General features: G+C 38.9%; 2 protein-coding genes across 3 annotated transcripts in view; one reads left to right on the top strand and one right to left on the bottom strand.

Annotated features, from left to right (window-relative positions):
- Positions 1-9,038, bottom strand: part of LOC124596615 (DNA primase large subunit) — a 91,372-nt gene extending 82,334 nt beyond the window's left edge. Inside the window, exon 1 of one of the 2 annotated variants that reach the window (XM_047135837.1) lies at positions 8,352-8,394. In XM_047135837.1, coding sequence (XP_046991793.1) covers positions 8,352-8,379 — 28 coding nt within the window. In that variant the 5' untranslated portion in view covers positions 8,380-8,394. Of the gene's footprint in view, positions 1-8,351; positions 8,395-8,742 lie in introns of those variants that run through there. The other variant, XM_047135838.1, reaches the window with a different exon arrangement.
- Positions 9,039-9,143: 105 nt separating this feature from the next.
- The window catches only part of LOC124596614 (Golgi apparatus protein 1), a 146,387-nt gene continuing 142,239 nt past the window's right edge, over positions 9,144-13,291 (top strand). The window contains exon 1 of the mRNA XM_047135835.1: positions 9,144-9,534. Within this exon, the coding sequence (XP_046991791.1) occupies positions 9,235-9,534 (300 nt within the window). The 5' untranslated portion in view covers positions 9,144-9,234. The remainder of the gene's footprint in view (positions 9,535-13,291) is intronic.

Raw genomic sequence — 13,291 nt, forward strand, 5'->3', positions numbered from 1 at the left:
AGTGTATTAGTAAAGCAATAAACAATAGGAAGTCCAGGATGGAATAACAACAATATGGGAAGGCTAGAATGCTATTCGTTATGTATAGGAGGCATTGAGTCACAGATACAGGAAAAAATCTAGAAATATTTTACCTTTTGCATAAAGTATTTCTTCAGGAATAGAAAACCCTCTCATATTCACATAATAACTTACACACTTAAGGCAAATGTCTCTTTAGCGGAGATAATGGCCACGTATGTATGTGAGTTTTCTACTTCTGATGAAATACTTTGCACGATAGCTGAAATATTTCTAGCATTCTTTTTCATTATGCCTATCTGTGACTCCATGACTCCACTATGTGGGGAGTAGCAATATATCCTTTTCATACGGTTGTTAATGGAGCATTGGTTTTATCAGATATACTATCCAGAATAACATTGAAGAATAACTTCTTACTGAGTATTTCAGAGCAATCACATTTCTGTGGTGTTTGTTGCTCAAATTTTACAGTGTTATTCCTTTCCATACCACCCTATAGTAAATTTAAGAAAAGCAAGATTCCACAACATACTGAGCACACAGAAGCTCACACTGTCATACATTACCTTTTCCTGAAAGGAAAAATTGCTGCAAGTAGTCGTGATGAGCTTATTGCTATGCATGACGACAAAATACATTGAAGTATGACATTCTGTTAATGTTGCATAGGTGTTTATGTGGGCAAACAAGTTTTGAATATGACCTAAGAAAAATACTGACCAGCTCTCAGTGAGGAACCATGGATTGCTACGGAAGTGAATGCCATGGATGTTTACGACTGTATCGTTTCTGAAGCCAAAAATAGAAAAGGTTCCCACTAGTAATGAGTGAATATAGGCCTAATATGGATAGAAAAAAATCTGCTTACCAAGAGGCAGCAGCAGGAGAGAACACACAAGAGATGTAGAAATGTATGAGCTTTCAGAGGTGGTGGGTCCTTCTGGCAGAAGGTTGAAGGGAATAGAACAGGAATGAAGAAAGAGGATCGGTGAGATTTTAGAGCTGGGAAGAGTTCAGGAAAATTCACCCACGACCACAGATCAAGGGAGACTTATAGGACACAATGAGAATGAAAGACCAATTGTTGGAACCTCCACAGAACAAGATTTGAATGCCACAGAACTTAAAAGTTGGAAGGGAAAACCAAACCCCGAAGATTCTTAAGAGTGGAAAACTAAGTGTATTACACATTACACATGGTAGACAGGTATTTGGAGGGGGGGGGGGGGGGGGGGGGGGAGTGGAGGAAGGCAAAATAATACAGGTCCGGAAAAAAAAAAAAAAAAAAAAAAAAAAAGGGTAAGATAAAAGGAAATGCAGAAAAGGAGTAGCTAATTAAAAGAAATGCTGAAACCACAGAAATTAACGAAAGGTAGGTGGTGAGAACCTAGCACATATTGTAAAGCCATTTGCCACCTGTGATGTTCAGAGAAACCGGTGTCATGAGGGGGAATCCAGTAGTAAAGAGACAGTAATAAACATAACACACAATCTTGTGCATACACCTGCTTGGCAAGTACTGTGCTTCCTTACACCTGAGCAACAACAGCACCAAAAGAGAAAATGCTGCAGCTTTCCCAGATAGCCTTTCCTGGGTTTCCGATCACCATGTTTAGTGTGCCATTAAGACTCAAAGACCAAGCAGCAAGCAAGTAAGTAATGGAACAGTGCCATAAAGTGGCTTGCAGAGTGTCGAAGACGTAGATGTAGGTGAAGCACTAACATGACCATTACAAGCAAAAATGCAAATAGTTTTATTTTAGTTTTTCACGTCCTCTGTGGTTGCATTCACTGCAAGTCGCCATGATGTGGAATGTGTCAGCAGGTACAAACCAGACACATTTTCTCCGTGAGACCAATGGCTACATGATGGCCATTTACATAAACAGATTAATTCTTAATCTACAACAAACACTGATAAACTTAATCTGACCTTTATCTGCAAGAGTAAGTTAAGTTGTGAACAAAAGACACTTCGTACATAATGTTATATTTACAAATACTAGCAATTATTTATAAACTGTGTCTGATTTTTACAGCAATTTTCATAAGAGTGTAAATGTGCTGTGAGGCAGTTGTTAGTGTTACCTAAATTTTTACACAGTGCCTAGTACTTGAAGTTCGTGTATGGACACCACGTTATTCCTTACACGACATTTCTGTAAGAGTACTTTGTGGCTGTGCATGGAACTGTGCCAAAAAATTGTTCCATATGACATCAATAAATGTAAGTTTGCAAAGCTGATTTTCTAATGCTTCCATCTATATCTCCACTTATACGCTGCAAGCTACCATGAAGAGCGTGTCAGAAGCTACATCCTATTGTACCAGTTATTAGAGTTTCTTCCCATTCCATTCATGTATGGAGTGCAGGAAGGATTGTCTGAATGCCTCTATGCATGCTCTACTTATTCTAAGCTTATCCTCACAATCCCTTTTGATCAATATGCCTATATTGTAGTATATTCCTAGAGTTCATCATTTAATGTTGGATCTTGAAACTTTGTTAGTAGACTTTCTCGGGATAGCTTACGTCTATCTTCAAGAGTCTGCCACTCCAGTTCTTTCAACATCTCACTGAACCTGTCCCATGGGTCAGACAAAACCAGGAACCATTTGTGCTGCTCTTCACTGAATAATTTCAATATCCCCGTCAATCCCCTTCAGTAACAGCCACACACACTTGAGCAATAGTCTAGTCAGTTGAACGAGTGATTTGTAAGCAATCTCCTTTGTAGCCTTTGTAGTCTCATCGCATTTCCCCAGGATTCTACCAATAAACTGAAGTCTACCACCCACTTTATCCATGACTCAGTCTATATGATCATTCAATTTCATATCCCTACACAAAGGTATCAGGTCTAGAAGTATGAAACCGGAATTTCAGTATAGATGGTGCTAGCCGTCAGTGTAGGACCTGTGAGACTGCTCCTGCGGGGCCATCTGCTTCCTGTAACGGCTGACGAGGAATGTCAACACACCATAACCCAAGTTCCATACATCGGTATCTGTTTCAAACCTGTGTAAACATGTCGAGTTTTGTGCCTGCGAACTACATTTTGCGGACAGCAATGGTTTTCTGTTATCATTTGAAGAAAACTGTTGCAGAATCGCATCAAATGCTTGTCGAAGCTTTCAGTGAACATGCTCTTGGGAAAACAGTGTTTCAAGCAGTTCAAAGACTTCAAAAGTGGTGATTTTGACATGAGAAACGACAAGCGCAGGAAACCACCACAAAGTTTGAAGACAAAGAATTGCAGGCCTAATTGGATGAAGATGATACTCAGACTCAACAGGAACTTGTGGAACATTGAATATTACGAAAAAAAAATTCTCTTCGGTTGAAAGCTACGGGGAAGGTGCAGAAAGTGAGAAAATGGGTTCCAGATGAATTGAATGAAAGACAGCAAGCAAATCAGAAGACCACATGTGAAATGCTGGTGATGAAAAATGGATATATGTTGAGAATCCTACGCACTGTAAATCATGGGTGAATCCAGGCAAACCATCAACATCCACTACAAGACCAACTTGCTTTGGAAAGAAGATGATGCTCTGTGTTTGGTGGGATCAGAAGGGAGTAACGTATTATGAGCTGCTAAAACCTGGTGAAACCATTAACACTGATAGCTATCAACAGCAAATGATTGTTTTAGATAGAGCATAACATGAAAAATGACGGGAATATTGAAAAAGGCAACACAAAATCATATTGCTACGTGATAAAGCACCATCACACAGCAAAACAGGTGAGGGAAACGATTGAGGCATTCAGTTGGGAAATACTAGGGCATGTGCTTATTCTCCAAACTTGGCTCCATCTGATTATCACCCATTTGTATCACTGGGAGACACACCCAATGAATAACGCTTCAATTCGCATGAAAATGTACAAAAATTGCTCACTGACTGGTTCGCTTCAGAAGAAGAACTGTTTCTTTGGTGTGGCATTCATAGCCTGCTGGAGAGGTGGGAGAAATGTATAAATAGCAAGTTGCCAATCTTTGCATCACTTAGAAATCTTATCAAGATCTGGCTGAATATTTATGCAGCTTCTTTCAGACAGTACTTCATTATAGATAACTGCATCATCTGCAAGAAGTCTAAATTACTATTTATATTGTCTAGATCACTAATATACAACATGAACAGCAAGGAATCCAACACACTTCCCTGGGGCACACTCGAAGTTACTTCTACATCTCACGAAATACCAATCACCAACTTTCTCCTCCAAATGCAAAAATATTTTGTTGACACCGACCTACGTAGGGAGAAACGATCGCCACTATAAAATAAGGGAAATCAGAGCTCGTACAGAAAGATATAGGTGTTTCTTTATGTGTGTTATACGAGATTGGAATAATTATGAATTGTGAAGGATGAACCCTCTGCCAGGCACTTAAATGTGATTTGCAGAGTATCCATGTAGCTGTCTCACTATTGACTTCCTGCCCAAAAGTATGTGCAGAGAGTAGACAAAAACATGGAAACACCAAAATCACAACACATTGCCATGCCTAATATAATGTAGGAAAACTATTGCCATTCAAAACAGTAGTGGCTGCCCTGACAACTTGGAACACAGTATGACCTCTTTGTCAGTGCACTCCTGCTTAATCTCTGATGTGTCCACATGCATGATGCCACTGCATGTTTCTATTCCTTGACCACAGGTAAGGGTATGGGGGATTTCATATACAATATGATACTCAACTAACAGTTTTTGACTTCAGCAGGTTGGTGGCTTGTTATGACGTCACTATTGCTTTTTGAAATTTTGTAGGTAGCAGGAGTAAAAGGCTATTTACAACTTTAACAGAAAGCAGATGGCAGCTAGAAGAATTGAGGGACATGAAAGAAAGATGTGGTTGAGAAGGGAGTGAGACAGGGTTGCACATAACCCCAATATTACTCAGTCTGTACATTTAGTAAACAGTAAAGAAAACCAAAGAAAAATCTGGAGTAGGAATCAAATTCCAAGGAGAAGAAATAAAAACAATGAGGTCTGCTGATGACACTGTAATTCTGTCAGAGACTGTATACGATTTGGAAGAGCAGTTGAAAGGAATGGGCAAGGTCTTAAAAGTAGGATATAAGATGACAATCAATAAAAGCAAAATAAGGATATGTACACAAATTTAATCAGGTGGTAATGAGGGAATTAGATTAGGGAATGATACCCTTTAAGCAGTAGATCCATTTTGCTATTTGGCCAGCAAAATAACAGATGACCTGGCAATGGCAAGAACAGCATTTCTGAAGGAAAGAAATTTAATATCAAATAGTCATTAAGTCTTTTCTGAAGGTATCTGTATGAAGTGCAGCTATGTACAGAAGTGAAAGATGGAAGATAAACAGTGCAGACAAGAAGAGAGTAGAAGCTTCTGAAATGTGGTGCTACAGAAGAATGCTGAAGATCAGATAGGTAGATCATGTAAGTACTGAAGCAGAACTGGTGAGAAAAGAAATTTGTGACAGAACCTGACTAGAGGAAGAGATTGGTTGATTAGACACGTTCTGAGATATCAGGGGATCATCAATTTAGTATTGGAGGAAAGGGTGAGTGGTAAAAATCATAGAGGGAGACCAAGAGATGAATACAGTGAGCAGATTCAGAAGGATGTAAACTGCAGTAGTTATTGGGAGATGATGAGGCTTCCAGAGGACAGAGTACCCTGTACATCTGCATCAAACCAGTCTTTGGATAGAAGACCATTATTGTGTAACAGTGACAGTTCCTTTAGAAGTTTATTTGCAAAAACTTTATACCAGGAGGTTCTCTCCCCATCATGCACTGTTCTGATGGATATGTATCCATGACTTGCTACTTCAATTATTCTTCTCAACTTGAGCCACAGTTCTTCAATCCAGTGAAATGTTTCAATTTCCTTCCAGAGATGTGACATTACATACTGCCTCTCTATTTAGTTAAATGAACATATCAATCTTCCTACTTATTTTAGTTGTCCTTTGTGCTTTAGTAATCATTGTTGCTACAACCACATTGTGGTCACCTACACCAATTCCAATGTGGACATCTTCAAATAGGTCATGTATATTTGTTCCCTAAGATCTAATATATCAGTCATGGGTGGGTTTTGGAACTCTGTTCTGAGCAGTTTTCAAATGAAGCATTAAGTGTTGTTTCACTTAATGTATCGGTGTGCTCACTACTTACAAACTGTAACTATCCCACCTGACTGTTTATTGATCAAAGTCTCCAATGACAGTATGACTGGGGTATATATGTACAAGAGAGCTTACGTTTCCTCTAAATTTTTTGGTAATATCTGGGGATGAGTCTGACAATCAACTGAAACACCCAATTATAAGTTTATGTAAACCCTTGATACAGAGTCTTGACCAATCTTTTATCTCGGTGGATTTCAGTTTGTCTACTGCACCAGACCCATCGCCTCTATTTTCCACTTGCCTTCCCTTTAGATATAGACATTCATTTAATGTAAAACTCTCATTGCTAGCAATTTAGACTTCTTAGCAGATTTTTACATCTAGTATTGTGTGAGCTCCAGCACTACTTCTGAATATTTCGGCAACTGGTCACTAGGATTTCAATTGAATCATCTGTGTGTGGGTGGAGGGGAAGGAGCATTTTGTTGGGTCTTACATTAATACTTCAGGCTCTCCTATAACTATTATAATCTCTGATGTGTAGTGCACCACTGATCCACATAGAGGGCACTACAATTCTCAGCAATATGGCCCCAGTACAAGAGATTGTAGCCTAATTTATCATAGAAAGAATATTTGTAATGTTTAGTTCAACCCTTCTACTCAGCCCAAAACAGGGAGGAATCTGCTTGGGGACAATGATGCTAACTGTGAGCAGTCTGTAAGCAATGTTGACCTCAACCTAATCTGCAGTCGCTGGAGCGATTCAAGTATGACCTTGAAGCTCAGACAAAAGGCATCGTTTGTTCCAATGTACGCCACTGTATGCAGTTTTAATAGAGGGAAACATTCCACATGGGAAAAATATATCTAAAAACAAAGATGATGTGACTTACCAAACGAAAGGGCTGGCACGTCGATAGACACACAAACAAACACAAACATACACACAAAATTCTAGCTTTCGCAACCAATGGTTGCTTCGTCAGGAAAGAGGGAAGGAGAGGGAAAGACGAAAGGATTTGGGTTTTAAGGGAGAGGGTATGGAGTCATTCCAATCCTGGGAGCGGAAAGACTTACCTTAGGGGGAAAAAAGGACGGGTATACACTCGCGCGCGCACGCACACACACATCCATCCACACATATACAGACACAAGCAGACATATATGTCTGCTTGTGTCTGTATATGTGTGGATGGATATGTGTGTGTGTGTGCGCGCGCGCGCAAGTGTATACCCGTCCTTTTTTTCCCCTAAGGTAAGTCTTTCCGCTCCCGGGATTGGAATGACTCCTTACCCTCTCCCTTAAAACCTAAATCCTTTCGTCTTTCCCTCTCCTTCCCTCTTTCCTGACGAAGCAACCGTTGGTTGCGAAAGCTAGAATTTTGTGTGTATGTTTGTGTGTCTATCGACGTGCCAGCGCTTTCGTTTGGTAAGTCACATCATCTTTGTTTTTAGATATACTGTATGCAGTTTGTTGCATGCTGTTCCCTCAATGGCAGCCAGAACAGCCTCTTCAAGATCTTGATTGGGGCCTCCAGGTCCCTTTAGTACTTGCTGAAACCAACTGCACTTATATTCAATCAGATCTTGATAAGTTTTCAAAACGATGTTACGACTGGCATCTTGCTTTTTACCTTCTGAAATGAAAAACCACAACTTTACAAAACAAAAAATAAGCATGCTATGATCACAACAACAATGGGTCACAACAGGATTCAGTCCACTCATAGACATACTTAGTGCAGCAATTTGTAGGGATGAGAAAAATAACATAGGTTCAGTTTTATAGGGACATGAAATATAACATAGGTTCAGTTGTTGGTATAGCAAGTGGCAGATGTCATCAATTACTAGCATACATGGAAAGTGCAGTCCTTCTATATAGAAAGCTGCTTAGAAATAACTCGTGAAACTCATCCTAAAATATTGCTAAATCGTATGGGATCTGCACCAAACTGGCGGATACTTAACATCTACAAAAGAGGGCAGCATGAATTTTAATATGTTCGATGACACAAGGTAGACGATCACAAAGACACTGGAAAAACTTGAGATGGTAGATACTTTAAGACAGACGTCAACTATCACGTGAAGGCCAATTTACGAAGTTTCAACTACCAGTTTTTAGTGAATCATCTGTGAATACATCGCAACGTTACAGAACATGCAGACAAGAGTAGACTAATTACATCGTGCACGTAGGCATTCAAGCAACATTCTTCCCGCACTTCGCAAACAAATAGTACGAGGAGTCAAGCTAATGGTACAATGGGGAGTACCCTTTGCCACTAACTTCGCAGTACTTTCCTGAGATGCAAAAACAAAATGCTACAGATTTTGAACACACCGTTTTTTCTTTGATAGAAAGGAAAATTACGTATGATGTGTAGTGAAAAGGTGTTAGTTGTGCAGTGGGTGTGGCCCAATATCTGAAACGATTAAAAGATAACATAACACGAGAAGTGAGATCACAGAAAATGCTACAGTAATCATACTTCAGCAAATGTCTCTACAAGCAACTGACATACAGCCGCTTACAATACAATTATTCCTGATTTTACTGTGGATTGTGATAATTACCTCAAACAGGAGCAACAACCTTTTCTTTTCTTTTCTTCTTTTTAGTTCAGTATTATCGGATGTCCAATAATGAGCAACTAACACTTGGCACAAAACTATATGATCTACATAATGCGATATGCGATCTAAATATGTTAAAAACAGACTGCCGTCTCAGATGTCCTGCATGAATTTTCGAAACATTGGTGTTATTAGTACTGATGGATTAATGAACTGCATATACACTTCACCAGCTCAACACAAAAACAATACTCCACAGTCCGCTAAGCTTTCCCGCCCAAATTCACAGTATCGATATACGTGGTCGCAAATTCTCCTGATGTATATCGCAATCACTTCGATTTATCAACTTCGATGTACGTGGCGTTAATCTGGTATATTATCTCTGGTTCGGACTAGTATATACAGAACTTGTGTGTAGTGGTGATGTGTGATTGTTGACATTTCTATAACATGCAACATTTCTGTTGACACTTCTGTAGAAAAAAAAGTATGGGGTGGCGTGACATTTCTGTTTTAATTTTACATGTACAATTTCAGATTTTTTGTGCTTTGCATGGGGGCGGCATCCAAGCAAATGAAATAATTACATTCGGGAAAAGTCTCAATAGATTAGAACCCAATAAAGTTTCAGCTGGCAGTGATGCAGTTAATGCAATTAGAAATAAAAGAAGCCCAGTTGTGATTCCATTATTACATGATGAACATTGTAAACTGGATTTACAGAGATGGTGCGGTAATCTCCCAAACAACGATGACTTGACGGTGCTGGAATGCATACAGTCTTTCAAGGTGAGAATTTACACCATTGTTTTTTATTTGGCTACACGCACATCCATTCAGTAATTATATTGTCGCTTTGTTTACATTTGAAATCTGACAGGTGTAGTTGGTACCATTATGTTTATATCAGTTGCTTTGTCGTTACCATTACTTTCACTGCCTCTCAGACGTGGAACTTGTTAAGCTTCATGTACCGATTAATTTATATTCAACCATGACATTTTGGACCGTCAGGTCCCATTTTCGGTGAGCTGTAACCGAATATCACATGTCATATTGCCGGCCTTCTTTTCAGGCCTTCGGAAATAGCAGAATATAAAAAAGTAACACACTGAAACAGTATAATTCATTTACGGGGTAATGGCCCCCCACCCCATTCGTTTATTTACTAGTAAGCATTTACGTTGTAATAGCCCCCACCCCCACCCCCATACCTTTATTTACTAGTATGGTTTTCAACTGAGATATTTTGACTATAAAAAACTTTAATAAAGTAATTATCACGAAGGTCTCAATTTTCAATCTTAATTAGTGGTTTGATTCACTCAGCTATACTAGGTGCGATGGCACCTAGAATTTCCTTGTTGTGAGAGACGAAAATAGGAAGAAAAAGAAAGTCGTAATTCTCTTTCTGACTGGGTGGTTTTGTGGTGCGGTATATTCAGCAACAAGCTTACCGCATTTTACAGACGTCATCATATCTTATTTCGTCTAGAACATCTAAAGAAACAGTTGAGACACTCTTGGGTGCCAGTACAAATGGGGATTTGCACACGATTACAGCAGTGGATCAGGGTGGCTTGTGTGGAACAAGAGACTGTAGTCTGCAAAACTAAGTACACATTCATGAGAAAGTTTATTTCAGCCAGAGATATGAATGAAAATGCTGCTTACTTTCCCTCAGAATTTGATGTTATTGTATAGTACATGGATTCCTTCCCAACTGTAATGTCCCACAAGTGTATCTTTCTTGTGGCATACATCAATCATGTCAACTGAACCTACCAGTACCAGACATCTGCTTCATCGTTTAGCATAATGATAATATGGCATATGACATTAGATGTGCTCAAACAGAACATTGAAAAAATTTCTTTACTGTCAATATTGCTGTTTTGGAATGGAGATTGCAGTGACATACTGATGTGTAACATAACCCAAGGCATAGGTTAGATTGAAAGGTGACAATTTAGTTTGAACTGACCAAGCAGTATCAAATGCTGTGGATAATCCCTAAATCACTTTGCAAATGGTAGCTCAGATTATAATTTGGCTTGGATCTGACTATCTATTTTGAATAATGACACAATATAACAAAATTTATCCAATTTCTTTGCTTTTACACATAGTGTGTTAAGAAGAAAGACTTGGGCTAGTTTGGTCATCAAGGTTCTAATTCTGGAGTGCTTTTTTCTGTCCCTCCTCCAAATGGTTATTTTATTTTACTGTGACCACGCATTAATTTACATTAGGCTCTGATCATCACTTTTTTTTTATGACATTGACCGAAACAATCAGGTCCCACAAGTAGGCATGGATTTTATGGACTGGCTGGCCTAAGGATATGTCTGTCTAGATGTAATGCACATATGACTCTCCCTGTGCTAGTTGCCTGCCATGTAGCAGAAGTAGTCACTTCAGTGACATCTAGAAAATGTATGTAGGGACAGATATTTCAAGCTGACGTTAGCCCTTTGTGAAATGCTAGGACTTCTGCTTCCTCAGTTATGTTAAGTAGCTCCTGCTTGTCTCTTTCGCTTAACTTAATATTTGCATGACAACATCGATATTTATCCTATGCCTAGCTGTAGGGCCTATATATGTGTGGTATTAGAATTAAGCCCACTGTACAACAAGCATTGATATTGGTCATATAGCACGTAGGGATCATCAATTCTTTGGTGTAGGTAATGTCATAATTTGTAGGAGTAATTACTAAGAAAACATGTTTGCAATTTTCATTAGAATTTATTGGATCACTCAGTTTTGAGCTGCATGACTAGTGGGAACTTATTGAAAACTTTTGCACCAGAACACAGACCCTAATTCTGATTTGTAGACTACAGGAAGGAAAAGTCTATCCAGAACTAATTTCTTTGTCCAGTACTGTGTTTGTGTTAACCACATGATGATCAGATAGTGGAAAGCCCCGGATAGAATAACAACTGAATGTCTCCTTTGCATGATGATCTGTTTTCTGGTATACACAGTATCCTTACTGCTTGCTTTTTCCAAGTAAGTGCTGCATTTACTTTCCATTCTACATCACAGAAAGTAATTTGATATGAAAATAGGACATAAAAAGTATGCTCCAATAAAAGGGTCCGATTCTGCCTGTCTGCTTTGACCTGTGATGTAGCTGTGTTGTGTTGTGTGATGCCATTGAGGTGCGGCATGTTAGTAATGGATTGTGTTTGCAAAGGGTGTGTTAATATGTGGTTTTTGTTTCTAAATTGTTTGTGAGTGATGTTAGTGCAATATGACCTTTGTGCTGCGTGTTACTTGATGTTGTGGGAGTTTGTTTTTTGCTGGCTTGGCAGTATGTTATTTCAGTGTCATTGGTTACTGGGTACTGATTTATTTTTGGTTTTGAAATTGTTAGTTCACCATGTTGTTAGTGGTTTGAAAATCATTTTTTTATTACAGTTTTGTTTGGTACTATCTATCTATGGATGTTCCGATGAAGTTTACTAGTCATTGGTTGGTTGCTGATATGAGTAACATTACGGCGTATGCAATTAAAGTTCTCCAGTTATGTGGCTATTTGGTGGAAGGTATAAGTGTCAGCAGTGACTGCGAATTTGACATTGAGCTAAGTCTCTTCATCTCAAACCAGGTACAGGTGTATGTGGCAATGTTTTCAATGTGTTTCAGTAATGGTTATGTAGGTCAAATGAAATTTTTTATTCCAGGTTGTTTGGTGTTTCTTGTTTGGTTTATTCTCGAGGATTTCCTGTTTGTTATTTTTCGGTATTGTTTGCTGTAGAATGATGCCTTTCTTACTGTATATTTAGCTTGTCCCCACCTGAGACCCTCTACTTTCCACACCATTAATTTCACTTCATTGCTGAAGTTAAATATTTTGCATGGTTAATTATCTTTGTTCGTGGGTATATGTAGTGACCTTATGGGTGCCATTTTGTATACACTGGCAATAGGGAGTGTCCGCCATCTTGATGACGTCACAGGTCAAAAAGCAGACGGGCAGAATCGGACATGTCCATGTTGCCAAAAATCATATTAAGTATGATGTGCACAGGCAGATTGGCAACTACCAAAAGTTTAAGTCTGAAAGAAGTGTAGAACCGCATAAAGCAGTACTGATCCGCAAGTCTTATAATAAATAATAAATTGAAGAAAGATAAATTTAAGTTCTGAGCGGTTGTAGATCCAGAAAACACTTACAACACTATTGAATAGAATACACTAATTGAAATTATCAGAAATACAGTACAGAAAGCAAAAGGTTGTCAGCAACTTGTAAAGAAACCAGACTTCAGTTACAAGAATCAGTGCTGCTTCAACTTGTTTTTTTAAAATGTGCTCCACTGACCCTATCAACATTCCTCCAGAACCTCATCAACTTCTCCCCCATTTGCTTCACCTGGTCTTACTCAACCCATCAAGTAACCTTCCTAGGTGTTGACCTCCACCCCATAGATGGCTACATCAGTACCTCCATCCATATCAAACCTACTAACCACCAGCAATACCTCCACTTTGACAGCTGCCACCCATTCTATACCAAGAAGTCCCTTCCATACAG

This window comes from Schistocerca americana, chromosome 2, assembly GCF_021461395.2.
Source record: "Schistocerca americana isolate TAMUIC-IGC-003095 chromosome 2, iqSchAmer2.1, whole genome shotgun sequence".
NCBI classification, from domain to species: Eukaryota; Metazoa; Arthropoda; class Insecta; order Orthoptera; family Acrididae; genus Schistocerca; species Schistocerca americana.